At 38.1% G+C, this 25819-nt stretch overlaps 3 protein-coding genes across 3 annotated transcripts in view; 1 reads left to right on the forward strand and 2 right to left on the reverse strand.

Annotated features, from left to right (window-relative positions):
• Window positions 1-6820: 6820 nt before the first annotated feature.
• Window positions 6821-14299, reverse strand: klhl20 (kelch-like family member 20). The gene is made up of 14 exons (XM_061295676.1): window positions 14159-14299; window positions 13237-13297; window positions 12821-13078; window positions 12607-12715; window positions 12287-12493; window positions 11994-12152; window positions 11806-11900; window positions 11550-11665; window positions 11076-11259; window positions 10477-10620; window positions 10273-10406; window positions 9822-10030; window positions 9523-9629; window positions 6821-9365 (listed from the first exon to the last, which is right to left on the reverse strand). The coding sequence occupies exons 2-14, from the start codon at window positions 13257-13259 to the stop codon at window positions 9281-9283; spliced, it is 1830 nt and encodes a 609-aa protein (XP_061151660.1). The 5' UTR covers window positions 13260-13297; window positions 14159-14299; the 3' UTR covers window positions 6821-9280.
• Window positions 14300-14938: 639 nt separating this feature from the next.
• Window positions 14939-18955, reverse strand: LOC133165669 (LIM/homeobox protein Lhx8-like). Its single transcript, XM_061295502.1, has 8 exons — window positions 18824-18955; window positions 17680-17823; window positions 17290-17411; window positions 16894-17114; window positions 16594-16685; window positions 16333-16428; window positions 15809-15986; window positions 14939-15597 (listed from the first exon to the last, which is right to left on the reverse strand). Exons 1-8 carry the CDS (start codon window positions 18848-18850, stop codon window positions 15521-15523), a joined length of 957 nt encoding a protein of 318 aa, XP_061151486.1. The 5' UTR covers window positions 18851-18955; the 3' UTR covers window positions 14939-15520.
• A 6631-nt stretch (window positions 18956-25586) lies between these two features.
• The window catches only part of LOC133165826 (mucin-19-like), a 35257-nt gene continuing 35024 nt past the window's right edge, over window positions 25587-25819 (forward strand). The window contains exon 1 of the mRNA XM_061295721.1: window positions 25587-25668. The gene's annotated coding sequence lies outside the window, so the exon portion shown is untranslated. The remainder of the gene's footprint in view (window positions 25669-25819) is intronic.

The following is a 25819-nucleotide window of genomic DNA, read 5'->3' on the forward strand; positions in this document are numbered from 1 at the left end:
TTCCTAACAATGTCACAATGAAACACAAATAACCAGAATAAAAGTGGTTTCGACCAGTAAAGGATCCTGAAGGCACTTGATAATCTTACCGTATTTTCCGCAATATAAGGCGCACCGGATTATAAAGCCCACCTTCAATGAATGGCCCATTTTAAAACTGTGTACATATATAAGGCACACCGGATTATAAGGCGCATAGAATAAATAACTCAACGTTGCTCAAACGTTAATGCAATCACAATATAGTAACACTCGAAATAGTGAAAACAATAACAATATGTCAATAAGTCAACGTTGCTCAAACGTTAATATCACACAACACACAAAATAAACACGTAAAGCTTACTTTAATAAGTTAGTCCTCATCAACAAATCCATATTGGTGCATATATAGGGCGCCAAAAATTGGAGGTTTTTAGGCGCACCTTATAGTATGGAAAATACGGTAATTGCCAATTTGACATGATGTTAAGTTGTAGAAAGGTCTTGAGTTGAACTGTGACTGACTAGACAACGATTTGTCAAGCTGATCCCATATTCTGTCCCTTGTCTATTTCATTGGTTTCAAAGTTTGAGCAAAATGAATGTGCTCAAGTAATTCACAATTTTTTTCAACCATCTGTCAGGATGTTTATGGCAATAAGATAGCTGTGGATGTTCTGCTTGAGTGGAAAGCAGAAAATGCACTCGTGTGTAAACACATTGTAAAGGTGCAACAATTTCATTTCACACTGCCGTAGATTGAAAGAAAACAACGCAGGGCAATATTCTTCCACAACTCTTTGCCAACTCCAGACTTAAAATGAAAAATCTCTTGTGACAGACTCCAAGTCACCGTCATCACATTATGCATTTTAGATCAGAAGACACAGGAAACGGTACTAAAATATTTACACAGCATCACGTTCCTTTCTATTGGAGCTGACACGTGCACCAAAGGAAATAAGAATGCAGTCTCCAGCTTTTCAACGGCTGAGAAAATTAAACAGACTTGTATCACATCTTTGAAGATAAAACCAGATGAGCAATACTGTCACACACGTCAATATGATTTTATTTAACAGTGATCCCGAAATAGACTATTTGTCATTCGACCTGCATTTTTCCCGTATATTGTTTTTTACACAAATGCAATAAGTCCGCAACAGTATGAAGGGATAAACAGACTCTTTAAATAACAAACAAACACCTGCCACAAGGTATTGACTTTGTAGTCAGAGGGAGTGAAGATAATATTTATTGTTGCATTACAGTTTATTCAGTCATATTTCAGTCCTTGTGAGCAGTTTGTTCATTCCTAGGAATTTTCCATTAGACAATGATTTCTCCCAAAGTGCTTTGGTGTTTACTTTAACAACGTTATTCCATTTTGTTTAGCTAATTATTAGACTGAGCTTTATTATCATTCGATAAACACACCGCAAATTTTTGTAAGATATTGTGTTTAGAACAGGGGTGTCAAACTAATTTTTTTCGCGGGCTGCATTGTAGTCATAGCTTCTTTCGGAGGGCCATTATGACTGTCAACCCAAATAAATGTATGAGCACCTCATATTATATTCAGTAAAAGCTACAAAACAAACTGACAAATAACTCGTTTTCAAATCAGACGAGTAAAAACTGGTCGAATACTAAAAAAAAAAAAGCTATTATTAAAAGTGAAGACAATTTGCAATTCTAGTAATGACACACCAATTTGATGCACAATTTGTCTTCGCGGGCCACATAAAATGATGTGGCGGGCCGTATCTGGGCCCCCGGGCCTTGAGTTTGACACCTGTGGTTTAGAGTGTAAATATGGTCAAGGTGATACAACAACTAACTTTGTAAAATGCAAAGCGTAAGAGCTCATCTGACTTGGCCTGGCTTGAAGAGGGAGGCAGGGGTTGTGTTGCTGCCTCAGGCTTGACTCTTCTTTCTCCTCTGCTAACCTCCTAATGAAGCCCAAGTGACACGAGGCACCTGTTCATGCAGTTTCATTCTCTTGGCTCCTGCCACTGCTTGCTATGGGTTAAATGTGCCCTTACTACACAAAGGCTTGCTTCTACTGATTGTTCACCCCACTAAACGACTCTCTTTTGTCTTTCTGTCTTTGCCAAGCTAAAAATTGCACATGGGTCATGCCATTGGCCTCTGGTGATGCCTCAGTAGCGTTCAAGAGTTGTGTAGGACGCTTTTAGCCCGACCCCCACTATTTATTTTTCTGTTAACTTCCTTGCTGTTTTGTCACACTTTAATTAATTCTTCATTTTGTCATTTTTCTTTTGTCAGCTGAACAGTGTTTGCCCTGAGGGTTTATGTTTATTTCACCGCTTTTAGTTTAATGCTTTGCTGTAGTTTATCTGAGAGCTTATTAAGAGTTATGCTTGATGTGCTATGTTTTCATTTGGTTTAGTGATGTCTTTCGGGAGTCTTTTGCACTTTGAGATTTTGTTTTCTTTGAGAGCGTTAGAAGAGATTGTTTCATGTCGTGGGTGGGAGACATCCTGCCAGCCTGTTTGGATCCCTAGGTAATCAATATCCTTCAATTTTGGTCCGTTTTTTTAATATGGCAGCATGTTGAGAAGTATGTGGGCAATGTTGCCACGTGTTTTTTTTTTATCTTGTTGCTTCCTTCTTAGTCATGGTTGGAGACAGCACTGAGTTATTGTGTTATTGCACTCGCCAACCTCCTGATTCTTTTCTGTGTCTGCAGGAAGAAGAGTGCTTTGCTTGACCAGTTCCTTTTTAAAAATCTGGCACCGCCGTGTCTTTTTCATTGGGTTTTCACATGGAGGCACAGCTGATAACCACAGCACTTTGTTGTTGTATTTTTTTTTTTTTTTGAAACATAATCGTTACTGAGTCCACTTCACCTCCATTTTCCGCGGGCTCTTTGACATTATGGTTAGAATTCTATTGATCAAACCACTTTTTGGAACACAAAAAGATCCTGCGTCACTGATGTTCACCTCTGTTCAAATTTGTAAATTAGAAAGCATTAACTAATAAGCTCATTGTAACTTTCATGATATATTTAAAAATATACTATCCATTTGTAAAAATAAGACCAGGTGCACAACTAATATGTGCAACGCATGAAATTATTAATGAGTTCAACTGAAGTGGATGAAGCGCAAAAATATGTAATATTTAATTCTAGGGCTGCAACTAATTATTATTTTAATTAATATTAGTATTATTTTATTTTAATTATTTAATTTGCTGATTTGATTGGCAGTGTATCAACGAAAAAAAAATATGAATTTCGATTATTTTTATTAAAAACAGGACATTACATCAGAAAATAGACCAAAAATGTTGATCATTGTTTTTCAAAGTAAATGTTTTATTTCTGATTCAACGTAAGGCTGCTATCATGATGGACTACGGAATTGGATATTCATTGGAAAGTGAGAGCAAGAGAGAGAAAAATTGCAATTGTTATTCTATTTTAATCAGTTCTCGGATGTAGTAGTTCCTACCATAATATTTCTGCAACATTACTACCAAACACCATTAGTATTTTATTTTCATGAGCACTGTACACCAACCTTTTTTTCTTGTCACCTCCTAAAGCAAGTTCATAAATAGTCCAGCCTGCTATTGCAGTTCACCATGCATAATTTTATTTGCCTTGCTGCATAGTCAAACATTTGAATAATTTATCAAGTGGCACTTTCATTTCATGATGATGTCATGAAATAGCGAAGGAACATGAATATCCATTTGATTGATTGAACATTTATTTATTCTGCGGATGTATAACTTACTATCTAGTCAAAATACAAAACCGGCCCACAGGATGAATTTTAACATGTAGTTGTGTATTCCGTTATAGTTGCAGAAAAATAAGACATAATCACATTACAATTTTCTTCAAGCCTAGTATAGTAGTTCTCCCATATTACAATAACATGCATTCTATACTAATTAAGGGCTCTAAATTACCCATAGGTGGGAATGTGAGTTTGCATCATTCTCCATCTCTATGTACCTTGTCATTGACTCACGATTTGCTTAGTGTGGGCCCTGCCTTGCACCCCCCCACTATTCAGGCTGAGCAATATGAACAATGCATGTATGAAAGTCAATGTCATTATAATTCAGAGCAGCATCCACGGATGACAGATGACCAAAGATATCTAATATCCAGTCTATTGCAAATGTGAGCATTTTACTGATGGATCCTTATCATTTCTTTACCAGGGTTAGGGTTTATGAATGTAATAAGTTTCAATATAGTCAGCCACAAAAGAATATGCTGTATGTGGTAGGTGACGCAAATAGGCCTCTGCTGTGTGGCAATAATGCTTATTTCCTTCTTATCTAGGGAGTCAACGGATAGAAATACTGTATGCCTGTGGGTTTTTCGGGGTTATTGTTTTTTTTTCCTGCATGGAAGTGTCACCCTTTAAAATGTAATGATTGAGGTGTTTTATATTATATATATTACATTACATTACATTACGTTACGTTACGTTGCGTTGCGTTACGGTGCGTTGTGTTATATTATATTATATTATATTATATTATATTATATTATATTATATTATATTATATTATATTATATTATATTATATTATATTATATTATATTATATTATATTATATTATATTATATTATATTATATTATATATACAGCACTATAATGTGTTTCTTAATTTGGAATAGTGAGTTTATGAATCAAATGGCATTAGGATGTCTTTTTTTTGCTCTTCAGAAAATGCATGATGAATAATACACGTTTTACCAACATTGATAGATTATAAATCATGTGAAAGGCTTCTTCATCAGTCTACCTGCTTTTACATGAAAACAAGCATAGAGTTAAAAAACAAATATTCTATGAAGTTGGTGGAAATTTGCATTATGAGCCTCAACCTGACCACATGTGACAGCAGCCGACAGCTGTAGCATTTCCAAAAACCAACGACTATAATTAGCCTGAAATATCTGACAAAGATTGTGGACTAGCTTTTGTACCTGCTGTTTATTTGTATCACGACCAAGTTGGCAAGCTTGACACTCAAAGTACCGATGTGATGTGAATCAAAATACCACTGTCAGATTAAATTCAACATCACACTAGACCTGTCTCTTAATAAGAAAGACTTTACCGAAAACATGCGGAATGATTGCAAGCTATATCCAGTCTTTTTCAATGCCTTGACTCCAAGTCAACATTTATTAGAATTTTTTTTTTCTTCTTTGTACTATCAAAATTATTTTTCCTGAGTGTAACCTCAAAGACTAGCAGCATTGTCACAGAGGTTCAATGGCCTATTTCAGTCTACTGATGTCGCTTAATCAAAGGACACTTGTCTTCCTTGTTCATTCAGTGCAAGCTTCCAGAGTAATAAAAGGCCTAACTTGATCATGACAAACCCTGACAATAAGGAAGTAAAAGCCTTGGCCATTAGAATCAGACAGCCTCCCGATATCGTAAAAAAATAACCCGTCATATATACTAAATATAAAAAATTCATATATATAAAATATTTCACTTCCTGGATTTTTCTGACTTCACCAGAGCCTTTCTTTGCTATACGTGCTTGTATGTCCACAGCGCTTTGTATTGTTCACCTTGAAGGAATTCTGCTGTGGAGCCCTTCCAAGTTGACATCAATGTTTCTCAGGAGCACTACGGTCTCTAAACATTCTCTGAACTTTGACAGATGCAGCTGTGTGCAGCGACGTGTGTTCTCAAACATCTGACAAACTCCTGCTGAAAACCTGAGTTGCAATCCTGACTTTTATCCTCTGTTATTCCCACTGAGTTATTTTCAACTTGTTCTCAGGTTTACTGAAGTTACTTTCGCTCCCGGAGATGCCTCTAACTTCTTTTTGTCTGAAGGAGTTTACAAAGCTTTTCATTCAACTTGCAGCTCTGCTGAGACCATTCTTGAAGTTTTTGTGATGATGCTTCAAACGTCATTCGTCCATGCTTGATTCACGAGGCTCTCTACACTGTTTTACGATGCCCCATAAATGACAATTACAGTGGATTAGTCATCTTATTTTAATATTTCATAGCCAGTGATCTCATCGCAGAGCAGCAAGCAACAGGTTAGGGGGCTACTGTTTTACAACTCCATTTGTGTCCGTGCCCCACAAACAAAAAGAGAGAAAGAAAGCCACTCATAGCTGTGCTGACGACAGGGGTATAATTTAAAAAGTAAAAAAAAAAAAAAAGGCATAGTCATATCATAATGCTCCCACGCTGAGGGGAAGTGGTATGCAAATATTTGTCTTTCTGCATCATCAGTGCCATTTGAATGCATATTTTTAAAAGCTGGAGAAATAGAGAGCATGAACAGGAGGTGGCAAAAAACCTTCTCTTGAGAAGAAATTATTTTTAATGAAAATTTAAATACAGCACATTTTGACATTTTGTTCCGGTTCCCTTTATAAAAGATGAACACATGTTCAACATATTTGTTTTATATTTAAAACTAACCAGTGCTGCTCGGAAAAGCTAATATTTCTATATAAAAAATTATTTTTAAAAATAATTCTTCATAGTACTTATTGCATTTTGTTCCAAGTAACACAAGCGCATTCATAACATTTTCTTAGTCAAATTGCCATTATTGGAGTAGGCAAGCTTATTTTGACGTAAATAAAACGTTTTCTGGACTTCCAAACCACATTGAATCATAAACACTATTACTTTGTGATTGGATGATCAAAAATGCTGAAGAAAAACTTCCAGCTGCAAGAGTGAAGGCTTTCCGGTTAAAAATAAATTAGCTTTCAGACTTCGACATACATGATGCCAGAGTTTGTTGTATGTCTTATTTCGTGGCTCAGAGTATGAATTTCAGAAAGACGCAAATACTTTTCAGGTCAGACACAAAAATAATTTTATCATAGAAAACATACAACATACATGAACACGGGAACCTTTCTTTCCCCACTAAAACAAATTTTATTATTTTCATGGAGAACATTTTTGATGTTGAGGCCATACCTTAAAACTGAATCTGTGTTAGGAATTCTATTCAGATTACAAATTGGACATACTTCACAGAGGTCACGCCAAACAAGTTCCAAATGATTGTTACAAGAGCACATTAGTCCTGGAAAACTCCCGTCTAGTTTTGAACCATGTACACACACCCCAGAAAAGTGTAAAACTGTTGAAGAAAATTCTCAAATTAAGGCTTTTTAAGAAAGAACATGTACTTGGAGGGAAAAAATAGTGAGGACATACTTAAATAATTTATAGCTCTTCTTCTTGAGCAACTGTACTCCTTGAGCATTAATAGCAGATTTGTTTTGTAAAATAAAAACAGAGATAACCTGACACAAAAAAAGGGCTGTGTGGTACATTTCATAATGGCAGTAAAACTGCATAACTGAATTAGGCATTTTTCAGCAAGAGGATTTCACTTTTGTTTTCTAAAACGAGGCTAGATGGTGCATGTTGTTAAAAAATATAAACAAATAATAAAATGCATGAAATGATCGAATTTTGTGAAAAATGCATCTGTAACACAAAGACTTGCATAACTAAGAACGTGGCAGATTGGCGGGGTTAACTTTCCTCTCTCATTAATCCTAGAGAGCATTTGTTCCTTCAAGAAATTGTGAAATCGAAGATGAGCTGCCTTTAACATTTACTTAACGTTATGAGCTTTGTGATTGCAGTGACACACACACACGCACACACACAAAGCACTTTGAGACAAAAACCAGTCAAAACGTCAAGCACCACTGCATTAAACAGTCTAAATGTCTGCCTCCAACAACTGGTGAAAGATTTGTATGCACAGTTTAGCAAAGTCCAACAAAATAGATTTAAAGAAATTAAATCTGAAACTCACTTCCAGTTGCACTGCAATACATTCTGAGTATAATAACGTCTGTCATCGACTGTTTTCACGCAGTCATCCCCACCTATTGGAAAGGCAGCACGATTACAAAGGAACAGCTGCACTATTCCACAGTTTCCAGCAGATGGCACTATTGCACCACATTGCTGCACACAAGCCCGCTCAGAAATAATGTTACACAAAGCAGAACAACTTGATGGAACAAGAGGGGTGAAAGCTGATTTTCATATTTGTCTAAGTTTATTGTAAGTGTCAGCAATCCAATTTAGAAAGCCTTGGCCTGTTCTTGAGATTGTTTTTTTTTTTTCAAGCTATAGATAACTGAATACTTTTCAAAAGGGAAGCTATTTCTAAAATAAAAAAATGCAGTAATCCAGTAAGCAAGCAACACGATTTCCAGACCAAACTCTGCAGGTTGTTTCCACCTTTTTTCTTCTTCTTATATAGCCACATCAACTAACTCATCAAATGTTTATTAGTCTGCTTTTGAAATTGATCAATAACAAATATATTAACTTAAGACAGTGTGGCCTCTTTTGTTAAAAAGGAAATCAACTTTTCATATGTGGACTCTCCGCACAAATTTAATTGTGCAAGTCAGCTAAAAGCACACTGAGCTGTTTCAGAACGAGACTCGGCGAGCGACAGAAATGACTGATTTTGGCGTTTAAACTTTTATTTATTGCAGTAGTGTGACGAGGGGCCTGAACAAAGTATTCAAAACAGATAGTCATAAAACACAATGCTAGGCATGTGTCATATGCGGCCTACAAATAGGATGTGACGTGCTTGTCCCGATTTTTCTGTTGGAAAGTGGCAGGATTGTAAAGATGCTTTTTATCGACAAGCAGCAATTTGTTTTGATCGCTTTCTGTTGTTTAAATTGCATACATAAATATTAACTGGGATGTCGTACAAGCTTTGTGGAAATGTGAGTAGGTTGTATATTGAGTTAGCGTTTGTTATCTGTCTCATGGAAACTGGACAAAATGATTGCTTGTTTGCTGGATGCTGTACAATGTTTTATTTTGCCTCCTTTGATGATCTTTTAACCCTCTCCCTTGTTCTAAGGTTTAGAAACAGTCACTGCCCACACGTCTCAATTAAACAAACCTACACAATTGCAAGTCAGTTTTTGAGCTAATAGCTTTGAAGGTAAAAGTAAGATGAGGTCACTGGAAGGGTCCTTATAACTGCTTTTCCAATCTGGCGCGTCACTGATGCCCAGCGTGTGCTCTCTGTGCACAATGCATAACAAGGAGATAATGTTCAATCGCTGAAGACAAGAGTTTTGAAAGTTGAAGGAGGGATGATGATGATGAGTAGGAAATGCGTTCTGCTTTCAGTGTCGTCCAAACATTTCTTTTATCCTCACATAAGTAACAGTCTTTTATGGAGGTATGAGTGTTGGTGGCGTCCACTTCGGAGGCTGTGTGTGTGTGTGTCTGTGAGGGAGGCTAGCGTTACCATATGTGGGATTCACAGTGAGTCATTTTAATGACGCCCACTCCACCACCTAGTCGTCGGTAATTCATTCCTCCGTACAACCTGTGAAGAGGTCAAATCAAGTTAGTGGTAGGGACTCAAGATAATATTTTAAAAAATAATTAGTCATTTTCACATTGTTGAATGGCATTCAATGAGTATACAGAAACTCTTAAATATACACGACTTAAATATAATCGGGGCAGCAAAAGGAACCTACCTCCATGTGTTGGCATCAGGGTCGTAAACTTCGATAGTTTTCAAATATGTCGTCCCATCAAATCCTCCTACTGCCATCAATTGACCATTGACTACAGCTAAGCCCACCTGAAGACGCAGTGATAATCAAAACCAACACATCAACATTGAGTGATCCAAGTGTAACATGCTAATGTGAAACTTTTTGGGGGAGAAAGACTCATTGAATGTTTTTAATTGGTTTCCTCCCAATGCATTTCAAATGAAACCAATCATATGGAGGTTTACACAATTCATATGCCGGCTGACGACGGTACATACCCCACTCCGTCTCGATGTCATAGCGACTACAGGAGACCACTGGTTGGTCCTGGGATTGTAACGCTCGGCACTGCTCAACTCTGTTGTGTCATCGCGGCCTCCAACAGAATAAATCATGTCTTGGTAGACTGCACAGCCAAGGTGCTTACGCCGCGTACCCATTGGAGATACGGTGTGCCATCGGTTCTCCTGAGGATTGTAACGCTCCACTGAGGAGGAGAACGGGAAAGGAAAACTGTCAGGTGAATATTATTTCCCAATTTGTTTTCCTCACTGTAACCTACTCATTTTGCATCGTGTTGACTTATTTTTAAAAAATGGTCTCTTTCCGCATTATGTTCCTTCCCTAGTTCTATACAAACCTTGAAATGTGCGTTACCATTTTTACTGTAGATACATTTTCGAGAATTGCGCAATTGGAAAAGTCCAGATCATACAGTTTATTTAATACCTGTATTTAATGGGGATGTCCCATCAGAGCCTCCTACAGCATACAGAAAACCTCCGAGCACAGCCACGGCGACACCTAGTCGCCTGGTGCTCATGGAGGCCACACGAGTCCATTTGTTCTCTTTTGGATCATACCTGCACAGCAAGCGTGTTGAAAGCACCTCACGCATTTTCATGGGCAATAACTTGAGGTTTCAACTAGTACCTTTCAACAATGTTGAGACAGGAAACCCCATCCTGTCCTCCTACCGCATACAAAAAACCACCAAGAACAGCTACGCCTACACTGGTTCGACAGGTGCTAGTTGGGGCCACATCACTGCTCCATTGGTTGGTCTTTGGATCATATCTGGAACAACCAAATAAGAAATGGAAAAAATGTCACACACAAATCTTTTGACTAGAAGCATGGACAGACAGATTACCCTTTTTCTTATATTTTCTTCTCTCCTCTTGTTCAATTCTTTAACTTGGCCTACTTTTTGCTGAGGTAATTTTTGTCCCCAAAATGGTTCATTCAAATATTATCATTTTTTTGAGCAAGGCAAGCTTCTGGCATGCACAGCATGTAAAATCATCAAACACTGTGCCTGCAAGAAGTGGAGGTCACTAAACTAACTGCAAAGAGCTCAACGAAACTATCATGGCTTCAGTTTGAAAAGGTGTGGCTCAGGAAAGTCATATCACAACAAAAACAGAAGAGGACGAGACCAAAGCAGAATCCAATTTTTAACGGCAGCTACTCTTGTAAACGTTGGGAACCACAGCTCTAAAGAGACAACGAAAAGCAACATTTTTGCACACCTCTCTACTGAGTTGAGATAGGAGGAGCCGTCATGTCCTCCCACAGCATACAGCAAGTCATCCAGGACACTGACACCCACTCCACAACGCCGTTTACTCATTGATGCCACCATCCGCCACTCATTGGTCTGAGGATCGTAACGTTCCACACTGGATATGGCGTCACCACTGCACCAACCACCAACTATAAGAAAATGAAAGATTTCGACTCATCTTCTGGAACAGGGAGAATTGAAGGGGATTTGAACCTTTGGAGAGCTCAGAATGTCAAGAAAGTATGAGGCTCGTACCGCCCCCCAGGTGACGCCCTTTTGGATTGTTTTGTTTTTTCCTTAGAAAAAAAAGCTTGGTTTTCATCATATTGGTTTTTAATCATTGAAATGTTGAGCATTAGTTTTAAGATACTATGTAATTTTGTTCATATCACCTAGCCCCATAAAATGTCTTTCGATTGTAATACTAAATAAAACTAACCTGCAAAAAGGACTTCGCCACACCGTATGGGTTTCCTTGGCCGGGTTCTTGGGCCTTGCATCAGTGGCCTTTCTTGTGGCAGCAACAGGTAGTTCTTAGCTTCATCAACCAGGTCCCTAACAGCCACAGAAGAGATTTATATAGCACACATCATACTTACCAAATTGATACAGTAACAGATTGACAAAAAAAAAAAGAAAAAGAAATGCCTAAGTGCAAAAGTTACATGAAATATGTTATCTATCATTTGGATTACCTGCATTCTTCATCACTCTTGATAAGAGGGTCTGAGCCCACAGTGCCCACCAGAAATTTGGGGCTAAGGAGCGGTAGTCTGACATGTTGTAGAACCTAAAACCAAAAGAAAATCATTGATTGTCCATTTTTCCAACTACACTGATAAAATAAAAAATTGCTTTAATGCTTTTTCAACAAGAAACATACCTGGGGTAGTTGTGGTCTGCGTTCCTGAATGCTATATTTCACCCAGGCCATCACAGCATTAAAAACCTGCTCCTCACTTCGCACATTAAGTTCATCGCTGGAAATTATATCAATCAACTGGTTGGCGGGTAGTAACATGAACTCCTCACTTTCCATAACCTAACAAGACAATGAAAAAGACATTTTTCATTATCACATTGGGAACATTTCATTTAGTTTGGATGATTTAAAATATTCACAGAGAGTCACCTATCCCTAAAATGTATCAGGCTAAAAAATGTTTAAATTTTTACCTCTTGAAAATTGTGTTGCGTGAATTTGTCTGCAATGCGAAGCAGTTCCCGACAGGAGTGAGTGTCTGCAAATGCCCTGATACCCAGGCAGTTGGAAGGATCCAGCTGCCTCTTGAGGAACTCGCAGCAAGCCTCCTGGATCTCAGCAAGCTGGAGCAGACAGGCTGCTGGAAGCAGGGTCTGAACATTCCCTTCCTCTACAGTCACCTACAGATGGAAGGAGCACATCTAATTGAACTGGTGGATTTTGGGGCCACTGATTTACGTAAGTAAGCTGAAAGCAATTTACACACTAAAAACACAAAAACACGCATACAAACCTGCGAAGTATAGGCAAAGTCGATCAACAGTTCCATTGCTCTCTCATCAATATCTCGAATAACAACTTCAGTCTGTCTACTTTCAGCAAGCTCCCCAGTAAACATTGCCCTGAAGAGACCAGGACAAAAAAGCTTGTATACGTGGCAAGACCATTATAATAAATATTGGTAAAGTTCATCGAACGGGTTAAGTCGCCATCCAACGCTCTATTACCTGAAGTAGGGACTGCAAGCAGAAAGGATGACACGATGGGCATAAATTTTCTTGGCACCCACCACAAGTACCACATCACAGAGCTCACGGTGCTTCCTCAGCAAGTTTATCACTTCTAGGGTTTGCCGTGGGTGTTTGTCCGAGACGTACGGCATGCGCGCAGGCTGGGGGACCCCTTCGGGAAGCTTGTTAGGGTCCCCCAAAGTACAGCGGCTGGTGATGTCCATTCCAGTGGCGTCTTGGCGTGCGCTGGTGGCCCTGGAGGTGAACCACACGGTCAAGTGAGTGAATATATGCTTTGTAAACACGTGTTAGTATGGACCAATCCAGTCACGGAACCGTATTCAATTCACGGTTGTGCCTTTTCTGTACTGCTAACGTGAGGAATCGCAAATTCACATTATTTTCAGACATACCTGCGCATCAGCTTTGGGTCCATGCAAGGTAGAACAGTGTTTTGTACCACACCTTAAAAGCCTGCAAACACAAAGAAACTATATCAGAATATAGAATTGTGTGCACCACCCACCCCCACTTCTCTGCTTCGCTACATGTAACCAGCCTGGCAGTTTTAAAACTGTGTCAGGAATTAATAATTTCTCCTATGGCTGTTATAATGTTTCATCTCTCAACACACTGAATGTTTTACCTTTGCCAAATTACGATTTTGCTTTTCTTAGATCCCCTTTAATTGTTTACCTTCGCCGGTTACTGCAAATAACTTGAATGGTTAATGAACGTAACGTCAGGCATCTGTCACAGAAAGTAGTGGCTCGTTCGCTCATACGTTTTATAGATTACGTATTACAAAAAAAAAAGTGGAAGTCATGTCGTTTCATGTTAACCATTTGTAGTTTCAGCAAATAGACACATTCCATAGAGGAGCTCAGCCAGCAAAGTAGCGAAATATCTCTACGCAGGACATTTTATTTCGACAATATGGACCAGACAAATTCCTATAGAATGCATTGCAATACTGTAAACTTAATGTTAAATCAAAAATCCAATGTAAACGTTAGACTGTTCTTTGAACAAATCGTAAACTAACTTGTTTGCTTTTGTCGGTAGCTGAGTGTCAACCGATTTCCCATGACGACTATTTTAAGTAATGCAGGGTAAAAACAAAGGTAATTTTGTGTAAGGGTAATTTAATGTATTTACAAGAGTACCGTTTTGTAATACGTGAGAATCTATAGCTGTTGCCTAAAACTGGTATCAACAGAATGCCATGCTAACATTAACTCCACATTATCAGCAAACACGCCACATCCAGAGCTGTTATTAAAAACTCCGAATGTCAAAACGAAATAAAGTGTATTGATTTTGAAGGACAGTTACCTTGTATTTACATGCCAAAATCAAACGAGGAAAAACACAGTGATTTCGGCTCGCTAATGTTTACAAGTTTGATGGTTGGAGACGTAGCTTTTCTTCATTGACGATGTGCGCATGTCAAAATATCAAGTATCACTTCCGGACAAGGCGCTTTCAAAATAAAGGAATTGAATTACGTCATCGAGTTAAACGCGCAAGATCAGCGATTCTTAAGGGTCGTGTAACCCCCGATTTTATAATATTTTTTTTTACCTTGAGTGACGTACTCATTCATACGTGCTGATGATTAGTAGAACGTAAAGCAATTGATCATTAAACGAAACTTATTTTATTTTCTCTCCTTAATTTTAACATTTAATTTATGGCCAGTCTTTATGAACACAAATGAAGCAAAATTAAATATGTCGATTTAAAAGAACATAAATATAATTGAATCAAAATTCAAGGGAGATGTTTGCTTTTGTTCCGTATAACTGTTGCATACAGTTCAGCAGTTCATTCTAAGACTAGTTCATTATTGTACAGTATTCAGATTTACTCTTGTATCATGAAGTTTCCACTAGATCAAAAATTGTACAGAGTTCAAGTTTATACACTACACAGTACAGTAAATGCAGATTTTGTATATAGTTGTGTAGTTGTCTAAAATCCCCAAATTGATATGCTTCGTTTGATAATTGGGACAAGTCGGTAAATACCAAATTTCAGCCGTCATATCAGCATCCATTTTATATTTAAATATTATGCAAGCGTGTAATTCTTGCATTCACATTTGACAAATGACATTGTTTGCTGTGATTTATTTTGTGGTAGAGGATCCTTGTGATAATACATGAGAATTAGGCACAGTATATGAAGAATTGAGCATAACAATAAGTCAATTGTAGTGTGCCAAATGATCATTACACATTCATCATAACAATCAAAAAATGGAGGTGCAAGAATGTAAGTACTGGTTCAAATGATTTTCAGTTTAACTAGCGGCTGTGAATTTTGTAACAGCAGATGACAGACATTTTATATCCTATAAATATAAGTGGAGATTGAAATTTCATTTTTAATCAAATAATTTACTTCAACTGTCTTGGTGCTTTCAACATACTATGCATATAAATTAAAGTAGCATTCTTTTTAAACATAAAACTCCAGTCGAATTCCTCTACCTTTCCTGTGTATTTGAAGTGCATGGGAACACATTCGGGGGCGTAAACTTTACAGTAATAACTTGTGAAATTGGCTGGCTTCCAGTCCAGGGTGTTTCCCCGCCACTCTCTGGCACAGGCTTGCTCGTCACCCAAAAGAGGATAAGTGGTGAAGAAAACATAGATGGACAATTAGTGACCTCTCCCAGTGGTAGACAGCCTCTTAAGTATGTCTGACGGGCAGCTGTGTTAGTGGATGGGGTATGAGCGGCTGAAGTAGAAGTGGGTCTTGCGTTTGTACTGAAAATATAAATAATGCATAAGAAAAAAAAGTCATAATTTAAACAAATACAATTTGCAAGCATTTTCAGAAATTTGCCAACAATGAACTTGAAATTGAAGTGTATAAGATTTGGGAAAGGTCTAACACTATTTTATACAATGATGTGCGTTCAAGGTTTTTCTGTTTGAAAATGTTGGTTGAGACAAGTGTGAAGAGAGGATTTCTTACCCTCCATATAGGTCATTGTGGTCAGGAGAGGCACATCTGGTGTAATATAAGTTGTGTACTGCAAGTCATCCAACAGTGATGTTGTCAGATGACCAGTAGGGAGTGAAGCCATTGTTTTGGGGGCACAATTTGTGGTTGTGTGTTTCTTTTGACGGGCTCTGCAGTTCTGGAACCAGACCTGCAGTTGAGAGAAATTAGGGTAAGCTGCAATGTCAATAAATGTTCTGCAGCATAAGATCCGTGTTGAAATTACAGTACCAGAATGAACTTTTCAATAGGGCTGCAACAGTGAGTCAATAAAAATCCATAATTGAAAATGTTGGCAAAAAAAATTCATTACCGATTCATTTGTAAAATATACATGGATATGTACAAAAAACTAATTTATAAATAAATCCGAATCCATAACTTCGAGATCTTTCGTGTTGATGCAGTTCTTTTTGGGCACTATGAATTTGAAATAATGTCCATTTTTAATTATCCATCGATTAAGCAATTATTTAAATCATTTTGTCTTATCCCACCTGAATTACTCTGCGGCTTAGGCCAGTCCTTTCTGACAGTGTCTGGAGAGTCTGAGCATCTGGGTTGTTGTCTTGAGCAAACTGAGTTTGCATTACCTGAAGATAGAGTTGAGGGCATGAGGCTCACATGACCAGTGCTCGGAACAACCATGGGTCCTTTTACACCTATAACTTCAGTGAATGTAAAGTATGTACAATATGAACAAAACACAACAACTCCAAAGTCTACGCTTTGTGGAGGGCTTGACAACAATTCAGTACCTGCAACTGGTCAACAGTAAAACTGGTCCTAGCCCTCTTAGCGGGTCTGGGCATGGTGCTGGAGCCATCTTTCACTGCCTGGTCTCTATCGACTTAGGATTGGTCATCAGAGACAACACACAGTGTATGTTAGTTTGTTTTTTTTATTTTAATCTTAACTTTATGTTTTTGTCCGCCATTCAATGTCTCAACCGTTGCAAATAGTTATATCTGAAGTATCAACACTGCAGTAGAGGCATCAACAGCTAAAACATTGGACACAATTTACATTTGGTCATTACTGTGTTCCTTTTTGCTCACCATTTTCTTTAGAACGTTTGATATTCTCCATCATAACATCATAGTGGGGCCGGCAGTAGACTCTGTTTTCTAATAGCCCACATTCCTCTCCAGTCGAAAGCTGACGCTTACAGGTGGCACAGGCAAAACAAGCCAGGTGGAAGGTGTTACCTCTTGCCTGTCGCACCCAGTCACTGGTATGGATGTTCCGACCACAACGTGCACAACGGGTCCCATATTTCCTGATAAAGAACACAAAAAATGGTGAACTCTAAACATCATCAGTAAAATGTGTTCATTTTGGTTAAACCACAAAAATATATAATCTGATTGGATAATAAAGGTATATACTCATAAATTATTTAATAATAAATATATTTATCATCCCCATAGCCAGACCAAAACATTTTGTGTTACCTGAAGTAGTCTAGTTTGCAGAAAACTTGTGTCTCCTTGATAAAGCAGCTCACATGTCTCCCTAAGGATGTCTTGCACACACAGCATGTCAAGCAGCGGACATGCCAACATAAATTGTTCACCTGAAAGGAGAATCCGCTTGAAAATATTTTTTTTGATTGTTGCTAAACATTGTTATTGCATACTGGAGAGCTATAGTAGCAGTCCTAATTATGAGGTTACCCATGGCTCTTTGTTTGCAGAAAGCCATGTTCAAGTAGCAATATGAGAATTTCCATGAATTACCGTGAGTTTTTATCTCACTTTTATTTGAGCCGTCCCCAAAACTCTGGCGGCGTTGACTCTTTTCTGTACTTATAGTCTCTTTGATACAGTATAACAAGGCCATACCTTGAGGAGATACCTGTCCACTATCTCCCCGCAGCAAGACGAACAGAAGAATTTTCCTTGCTGAGAAGTTAATGGGGAAGAGGAGGAGGACAAAGTGCAGGGAGAAAAGCAGTCCTCAAAAAGGTCTTCGGAGCCAGAGGAACCCTGTTAGAAATATAATATAATAAATCACTGCTTACAAATGACATTACCATTAAGAAATAAAAAGTTCACAATTTAAGTTTTGCCTTGAGGTCGTCGAAGTATACAAACTTGAGGTTAAAAACAATTCAATACCGGTTGTTTTGCTAGCACGGCAACTGTTGACATTTATATTGTATTTGTCACAGGCGGCACCACTTTGATGTGCGCGCTCAGTCAGTCGGCGTTGTTTTAAGTTGTTTTACCACATAAACCCCGAGCATTTATGTAATATAACTCAAACAACGTTCAATTAATTATAGAAAAAAATAACTTACTATGTCGACAAAATAATTTCCATATTGGACTAAAGCGTCCGGAGGTGTCAATTGTGTGTCGGACATGCTTCAAATACTGACCGACTGACAGATACTCCCTTACGACCAAACCAGGAAACAAGGTTTATATTCCCATGACCACCAATTTATTTCATTTTATCTTACAAACAAAACTTTAATATTCAACATTAATCTAGTCTTCAAGTTAATTAAAGACGGAACCAAAACAAATTATGTCTGGACCGGGGTCTCAACCCGAAACACGGTCCTGCCGACGCGTGCACAGCTGGACAGTGTGCGTAATATGCCTCACAGGTGAAGGTAATTGATAAAGCGGCTGCGCAGTGCGCACGTAGCGTGTTTACTTTGCGGAGACGCGCAGGAAAAGTCGCACACCAGAACATCACAAATACGGAAAATACAAACTACTCTCATATTTTGACGTGTTGTTCGTTGTGCACGAATTTGCATGAATGTCAAGGTAAAAATGACACTGCCCTAAAGAGAAAACATATCTCTATACTCAAATGAAAAAGAATAATGCATTCGAAAAACTTGTGCGTCGATTTTTTGTTTTTTTTAATTCTGTCATTATTTAAAAAGAAAACAACCTCCGTTTCAAGTTTGTCATCACACTTGTCCGGCGCTACAAATTGGGAAATTTAATAATGAATAATTCAACTTACCATGCTATTGGAAACAGAATGGAACATTTCCACCACAAAACTTAATACACTTGTCCGTTTCACCACGTTCGTATTTGTTGGCTACCTACTTCTTTCGGCAATGCATGTTTGAATTTGGCTGTCTTTTAAATTTCATAAGTCAAAAAAAAAAAAAAAACGCACCTCCCACTCAGACCCGAGAGGCCCGCCTGCAGCAGCATCAGCAGGAACCACACACTGGTCTGTCATTATTTGACGAACAGAAAGAGGCTTACATGCAGGATATTTGGTGTGAAATGGTGTCAAATATTATTTCCTCTTTCAAGTACTGTATATGTCACAAAAGTTCTAAGATCTTTAAATGTTCTGCAGGTAGCGTGCCATGCATCCACTGTTTTATTTACTTTGGCCCAAGGTCAGTCACAATTTCCCTAGGATATAAATGCTGGATAACTTGGCTTATAGGCAACATATCTCAATATCGTAAAGAAATGGAAGTTTACAAAAATCACTGATTTTAGTGTAAATACATATTGAGTTTGCATAGAGACATAGAATCTGCTCACACATATGTTTTGGCAAACCAAATCAAACACAAAATGTTTGGGAATTTAAATCAAGGTAGACATTTTTATTTTATGAATTCTCGTATTTTTATAAGATACGTTTGAAGACATGCAAGTTGTTTGGTATAGTAGATCTCACAATTGATTTTAATGCAATCTCCAAATTAATGTGTAAAACTATCGTTTTAGTGGCAACAGAAAATGACAATACTTTTTGAATTGAGTAAAATGGCTATGCAATGAGTTTTTTTTTCTCCACTTAAATTACATTACACAAATTTGCATCGTAAAACAATAGGCCAGATATGCAACGAATGAAGGGAAAACTTTTATCTTATTTTAAAAAATATTTTTGACATGTCCTTTCCATTTCATTAGTATGCCCGCTAACTAGAAATTTAAGGATTTACCAAAACACTTTTGCATATAGCATCTGCTCTTTATTATGAACGGTGGATAAGATTACCTGACCATTAGCTCCCTTATTGTATGAACAATGGTATATTATTAAAGTGCTTGTCATACAATTTTTAGATGAACAAATCTGCCTAGCAGACTTGCAAAATGAAAGAAAAAAAACAGATGCTAAGATTTTTTTTTCTCCAGTCTCATTTACTCTGTGTGTCTGAGAGCTCTGGACAACCAGCACCTGCTTCTATAATTGACAGCAGATGGAGCCTTAAAGGCCTCTTCATCAAGGGTTTGGACCCTATGTGTTTTTTAATCCATCCAAGTATCCATCTCAATCCAAATATAAATATATAATAGATATATATATATATACTGTAACTTATTATGAAGCATGGTGACTGTTATATACGTACGATATATGATGACAGTTGTTAATACGTGTACCTCAAGTTCAGGAGTCCTTTATTCGAATCCTGGCTAAGCCCCTTCTTGGTTTTCCATCTAAAAAATGTAAATTAGGTCATCTGAAGACCCTAAATCATGCCTATGTATGAATGTGAGTGTGACTGGATGTTTGTGCCCAGTGATTGACTGAGAACCAATTTAGGATGCGCCGTACCTCTCTTCATTTGGGTTACAGAATCCGGCTCACAAGGACAAGTGGTATTAAAAAGGGAAGGCCAGTTCCATCCTCAGTGAATGGATTAATCATGATGTTGAGGCCTATGAGAGATGACTGTTTGTCACCCAGTGGGTTTGGCTTCCCCTCTCCAACCAAAAACAACCAGTATCTCACGAACATCGAGTTGTTTTGGTTTACAGCAGCAGTTTTTTTTTGTGGCTTGGTTATGTCATGTTGTGATTGTTTGTAACGGTAGTCATGAAAGTGTAAATGTCTCCCATCATTTATTAACCTCTTTATCCAAGTTAGAATAATAGATTATATGTATCTACAGCACTACATCATGCAATCACTGTCAGCAATATATTCAGCCCCCATTCGTCCCCCTAGTATTTTTTTTATACAAGTTTCAAAACATCAGAACCTTCATCAGTACTCATTCCTGTGTTTGTGCTGCAGATGTACCCCATGTGTTTGCGAGGAGAGGTTAGCGTTAATACACATCTGAACATTTTTGCAAAATATGTTCAGACATATTAATAAAATTTAGGCTAACTGCAAAAAATGGCATCATGCACTGCGGACATGATAATAAAACCATAAAATGACTAATAAATATGTTTACTTCCTAAATGTTCTAACATATTGGTATAATGTTGGACAAATGTTGAAAATAGCTTTTTTAACTTGTGCAAACACTGAAGGAGGAAAAAAAAAAATCCTCAAAATCTCAGCCACTCGCATACTGACGAAATCAATTGTGATATGCTCGGAATCAGTGTCACACATCAAAGCTGTGTCTGTCAGTCAACTCACTAACATGAGACCAAAAGCTTTGAGCGTTTCTGTTATCATGAAGCTTTCACCACTTCATCCGCATGCACACACACACGCCAAGACAATTGTTTATCCAATGATATGATAAGCACGTCTATTAATGAATTTCAAAGGCAATGGAGCAATATTTTGGGGATGTTTTCATTTTCTTTTTTCCTCCTTTTAGCTCTGGACTTTCCTTCCTCCTTGTATTTGTTCTTGTTAGTTTTGTTCTCTGTTCAAACACATTAACTTACCTCACTTCAATTCTTCTCACCCCCACAGCCGTCCTCCTTCTATCGCTCCTCCATCTTGCTCCCACTTCTCCTTGACATGTCTTTAAGTTTCCTGTCCTTTGTGAAACCCACTTCACAGTCACATCTTGTTTTCCTCCTTCTATCCTGTTTTAATTGAGTTCCCGCCCCCTGATATAGCAGAGTCACGCTATTGGAGGAAACGGGTGAACAGTGGCTGCAGAGTGACAGGTTATTCTGGGCATCGTGCGGCGATAAACATAGAGGGGTAATGGAGGTAAATGTCGGTTCCGCTGGATGGGTGTTATTCAAACAATAGGCCTGTAGGTTCTAGCATCACGATTAAGACTCCTTGCTATCCCAGCTGGCTTTGGGCGAGAGGCAGAGTACACCTTGAACTGGTCACAGGAGATAAATAGACAAACAAGCATTCACACCTACAATTAAGAATCTTCAATTCATCTACCATGCATGTTTTTGGAGTGTGGGAGGAAATTGGGATAGCCAGAGAAAGAGGCATGGGGAGAACATGCAAATTCCACACAGGAAGGCCAGAGCCAGTCGACTACCATGCTGTCCTTCCACAGAAAGATCACAATGAATGTATCATCTCATGATAATCATATATCATGTCATATCATATATCAAGATTATCATAACCAACATGCATGCACGCACTCACGCACGCAAATTAGGCTAAATTATGACATGCTTTTATTGCTTAACTATTATCAAAATTATTAATTACATTGATTAGAAATGCAACAAATCAAACCATTTTATTCCTGAAATTTAATGACCATTAAAAACTGGTTTTATAATACATAAAAACAGAACATAAGTTCAAATCAATGTGTCATATATATGCAGGACATGCATCGGTAACGACTAAACCCATTAAACGGTTGCCTGTCGGGTTTCTGTGTACGTCTTTGAAGGAATTGGTAAATTGCCTTTGTGTGTTAAGGGTGCAGTGATGCCACTCAGATAAGCACAGATCCACTTACATATGGCCTGGGCCTATTAGCAGGAAGTTTTACATTTATCCAGTGGCTGTATGTGTTAAGGCATGTGCCTTATCAGAGCGGGGCTGTGTCTCCTTTGGCTCACTACTTGCTGCAGTTAATCTTAAGAGTTGAAAGCAATGGGTCACCCATAGCCTTAGTCATACAAACATACTTTGCGGCAGGACACTATAATGAATGGAGTAATGAAAGATGGAGCGTAGGAGGCAAGAGTGGAAGGCATCTACAATTTCCTCAAACCTGTGTTTAAGTCAATGTCTGAAGCTATATTGCTCACAAAATGAGATTTTAATTTGGCAAATGTTATTTGGTTATTTGGTTTTGCTGTCATATTTTTGCATTTACTTTTACATGCTTGTATTTATCATTTATAGTACTACAGTATAGGAACATCCTTCACTGCCATTAGATTAATAGTCCTATCAATTTGGGACTTACTCCAAGGCCTTTTAAAAACAAAAACAAAGGAATATAATGTGTTTGTCAAGCATGCCAGAGTGGCTCCATCCAACCACTAAACCACTTAGCCTGTTCATCGTCAAGGTAACCTGGAGCCTGTCCCAACTGATTTGGGGCAAACGGCTAACTACATCCGCGACTACTTGCCAGTCAATCACAGTGCTTTCACATTCATACCGCCTTGAGTGGAAACTGAACCCACGCTTCTTGCACTGTAGATAGGGAAAGAAACAATACACAATCAGTTACTCAGTGACAATAAAAATAAACTTTTACTAAGTGCCTTTATCCAGAGCCACAGCAACTTAATGGTTTCTTTCAAGACCCATGCACCAACTGGGTTTAATGTTTTCTTGTGAATCATAGTTTGATTTTCAATGCATTGTTTTACAGAATGTAGGTTAACAAAAACTGTTAAAGCCATGTTAAAAAACATATTACACTTGGTAATCAGTGGTTGTGCATGAATGTTGTTCTGTGCATGCGCAAAATAAAGAGCGTACTACTACTGAAAATACGGTATATAAATTATGTTCATCAGTCATCTAATTTATTACCGTAATTTCGTATTTTCGTAAACCGTTTCTATACGGATAATATTTTTTTTTTTTATTGCCTGTGAGATGTTTAAAATGGCAATTAAATCCTATGGTTTCCTTTTATATATACAAGTTGCACCAACTCTTTTTGTCCACAAGAGGGTAGTGTGTATCCATGTTATTTTAGGGTGCTTTGTTTTTCGGCTGGTTTTTGTAGAACACATGATAAATTCTTTTTTTTAATGTCAGATGTCTTCCAATTTTTTAATTCTGAGGTTCCTTTCGTCTGTAATTTTCAAATCCTCTTTGATTTTTGGAGGCCAAATATAGATATGATCTTTTCTTTAAGCGTCAGTAACAAAAGTGGCACAGAATTTAATGTTAATTTGTGTCATTGTCTGTACCAGAGGTTTAATGAGTCAAGTAAATTGAAAGGGGACTAAAAATTTTAAAAATTCAAAAAAGGTTTGCAAGTGCCCTTATCACAAATTAGTGACAGTGTTTTGTCAAAATACCTCAAGATAAAAAAAGTATTGCATGCTTTACACACCGGAGTTTTTGTTTTGTTGAAATTTGTCTGTTTGTGCCAATAGCAAGTATGGATTTCATTACCATGATGAGGGGCAGAAGTGGCCGAATGTAGAAACCTGGATTTAAAAAGTTACTGTGAACTCCCAAGTGCAAACCACTCACGTGGCAATATTCATTTTACTTTTCCTCATGGAGGCTGCACCAAATTGTATATGTCAGCTAATGTCTGGACCTGTGTGTCTAGGTTGACTCAACGGATCTGGGGTCTTCAGGCATCCATCTGAAGGGGGACATCCACAGACCAGTCTCCAAAAAAACTATGCTTGAGGTACCTTTAAAGGACATCAGTTTATGTTTTTAAAAAAAATCTCTCTTGAGCATTCCAAATGCCCCACTTGTGTCTCATCTCCCAATCTAACCCAGACACCCCCTGCACAGCCTCAGTCCAAATCCCCTCAACAAATTCCCCCACTCTCTCTCCAAATCTTTCATTCCGCGGGCACCCCCTGGGTTGGTCTGAAGACCAACATTACTGACTGACAGAAAATCTCCCAAGCCTCCCTCGATAATTCTCCTGATCAAAGAAGATATTTCAGATAGAATTCTTGAAATTGTCACAGCAGTTCTTTTGTCTCTACAATCTATTTGTAATATTCTATTCTAATACTATTGCTAGTATAGCTTTAATGTGTGCTTTAGGATGTTTTTCATATTACTGTGTCAATCTCTAAACTAAGCTCTAACACTGCAGGGGTTCATTCCTTATTTAGGTCATCATTGTATGGATGAGGTCCATTGGGAACTCATCTGGATTGGTCCACAGAGCTCCAACATCTGGTCTGTGTGACCGATTTACATGCAATATGCTGTATGGTGCGTGGTAAGAAAGCACACACATGCAATTGACAAACACGTATGGAAAAAAAATATGACATCAATTTATTGGGTGCGTACTCCGAGTCTAGCTAGATTGTCTGATATGATGAACCTGTGCATGTAAACACATTGTAACCCAAAGCACTCCTTGTAAGAGTGTCAAAGATGAGGTTACAATGAAAGTCATCCATTTTTTGAGTTGCAAAACAGGTTTTTAGCACTGCTCTGTTTTTAATCTAGATTTGAAATATTTGTCTCTCTGCCTACTTGATAGTTGCTAACAACATTGTTATGTAAACTGTTCACTGGTATCTACCAAATACAAAGAAAAGGCAGATTACAGCGCAAGATGCTGCAGTTTTTCATCAATGACATAAATGTTGGTTTTGGTTACCACTTTCCCCATGGCCCAAATTCAGAAGCCTTTTGGGGGCATCACTGACCCTCGTGAGTAAACAGTTCGGGGGGGAAAAAATTGCGTCCCTGGATGCTATGCATTTGCGGAAATTCTTGTATGTACGGTAGCACTTGAAGGCAACAGTACCCTCCGAAGAGCCACGCGAAGAGTCCGCAAATTGTACCGAATGGGGTTTCTCGCTCCGGCTTCCAATTGGTCAAACGGGCTATTGTGGGCGGGACTGACTTCTCATCCCTGTCATCATTTTTTTTTTTTTTTAGTGACAGAGTAAGGTGGAGAGATATTTTAATCCCCCCTCTGATTTACAGCCACACACACACGCTACGAGAAAACAAGACAGCAGTGCACCGTGAGTGAATTTAATTTCTTCATTTTACACCAGTTGGGCTGTTATGTCATCGCGTGTGAAACCTTGCTCTTGCTCCAGCGCTCTGCACCATCATTTGAAATGAGTGATGAAATGCGTGGGATATAGATGCCACGACAGTATGCATTACCTG

This window comes from Syngnathus typhle, linkage group LG13 (genome assembly GCF_033458585.1).
Source record: "Syngnathus typhle isolate RoL2023-S1 ecotype Sweden linkage group LG13, RoL_Styp_1.0, whole genome shotgun sequence".
NCBI lineage: Eukaryota > Metazoa > Chordata > Actinopteri > Syngnathiformes > Syngnathidae > Syngnathus > Syngnathus typhle.

Bases quoted from the DNA above. Each gene is read 5' to 3' on its own strand.
- klhl20 (XM_061295676.1), bottom strand. From the start codon at position 13,259: ATGGACCCAAAGCTGATGCGCAG. The intron at 12,716-12,820 runs GTAATAGAGCGT...TGGTCTCTTCAG, and splicing joins GCTTGCAGTCCCTACTTCAG to GGCAATGTTTACTGGGGAGC. The intron at 11,901-11,993 runs GTATGTTTCTTG...TTTTGGTTTTAG, and splicing joins GCAGACCACAACTACCCCAG to GTTCTACAACATGTCAGACT.
- LOC133165669 (XM_061295502.1), bottom strand. From the start codon at position 18,850: ATGTTCCATTCTGTTTCCAATAGCATG. The intron at 17,412-17,679 runs GTATGGCCTTGT...TTCTCCTTTCAG, and splicing joins TGGACAGGTATCTCCTCAAG to GTGAACAATTTATGTTGGCA. The intron at 16,686-16,893 runs GTGAGCAAAAAG...ACCAATCCTAAG, and splicing joins CAAACGTTCTAAAGAAAATG to TCGATAGAGACCAGGCAGTG.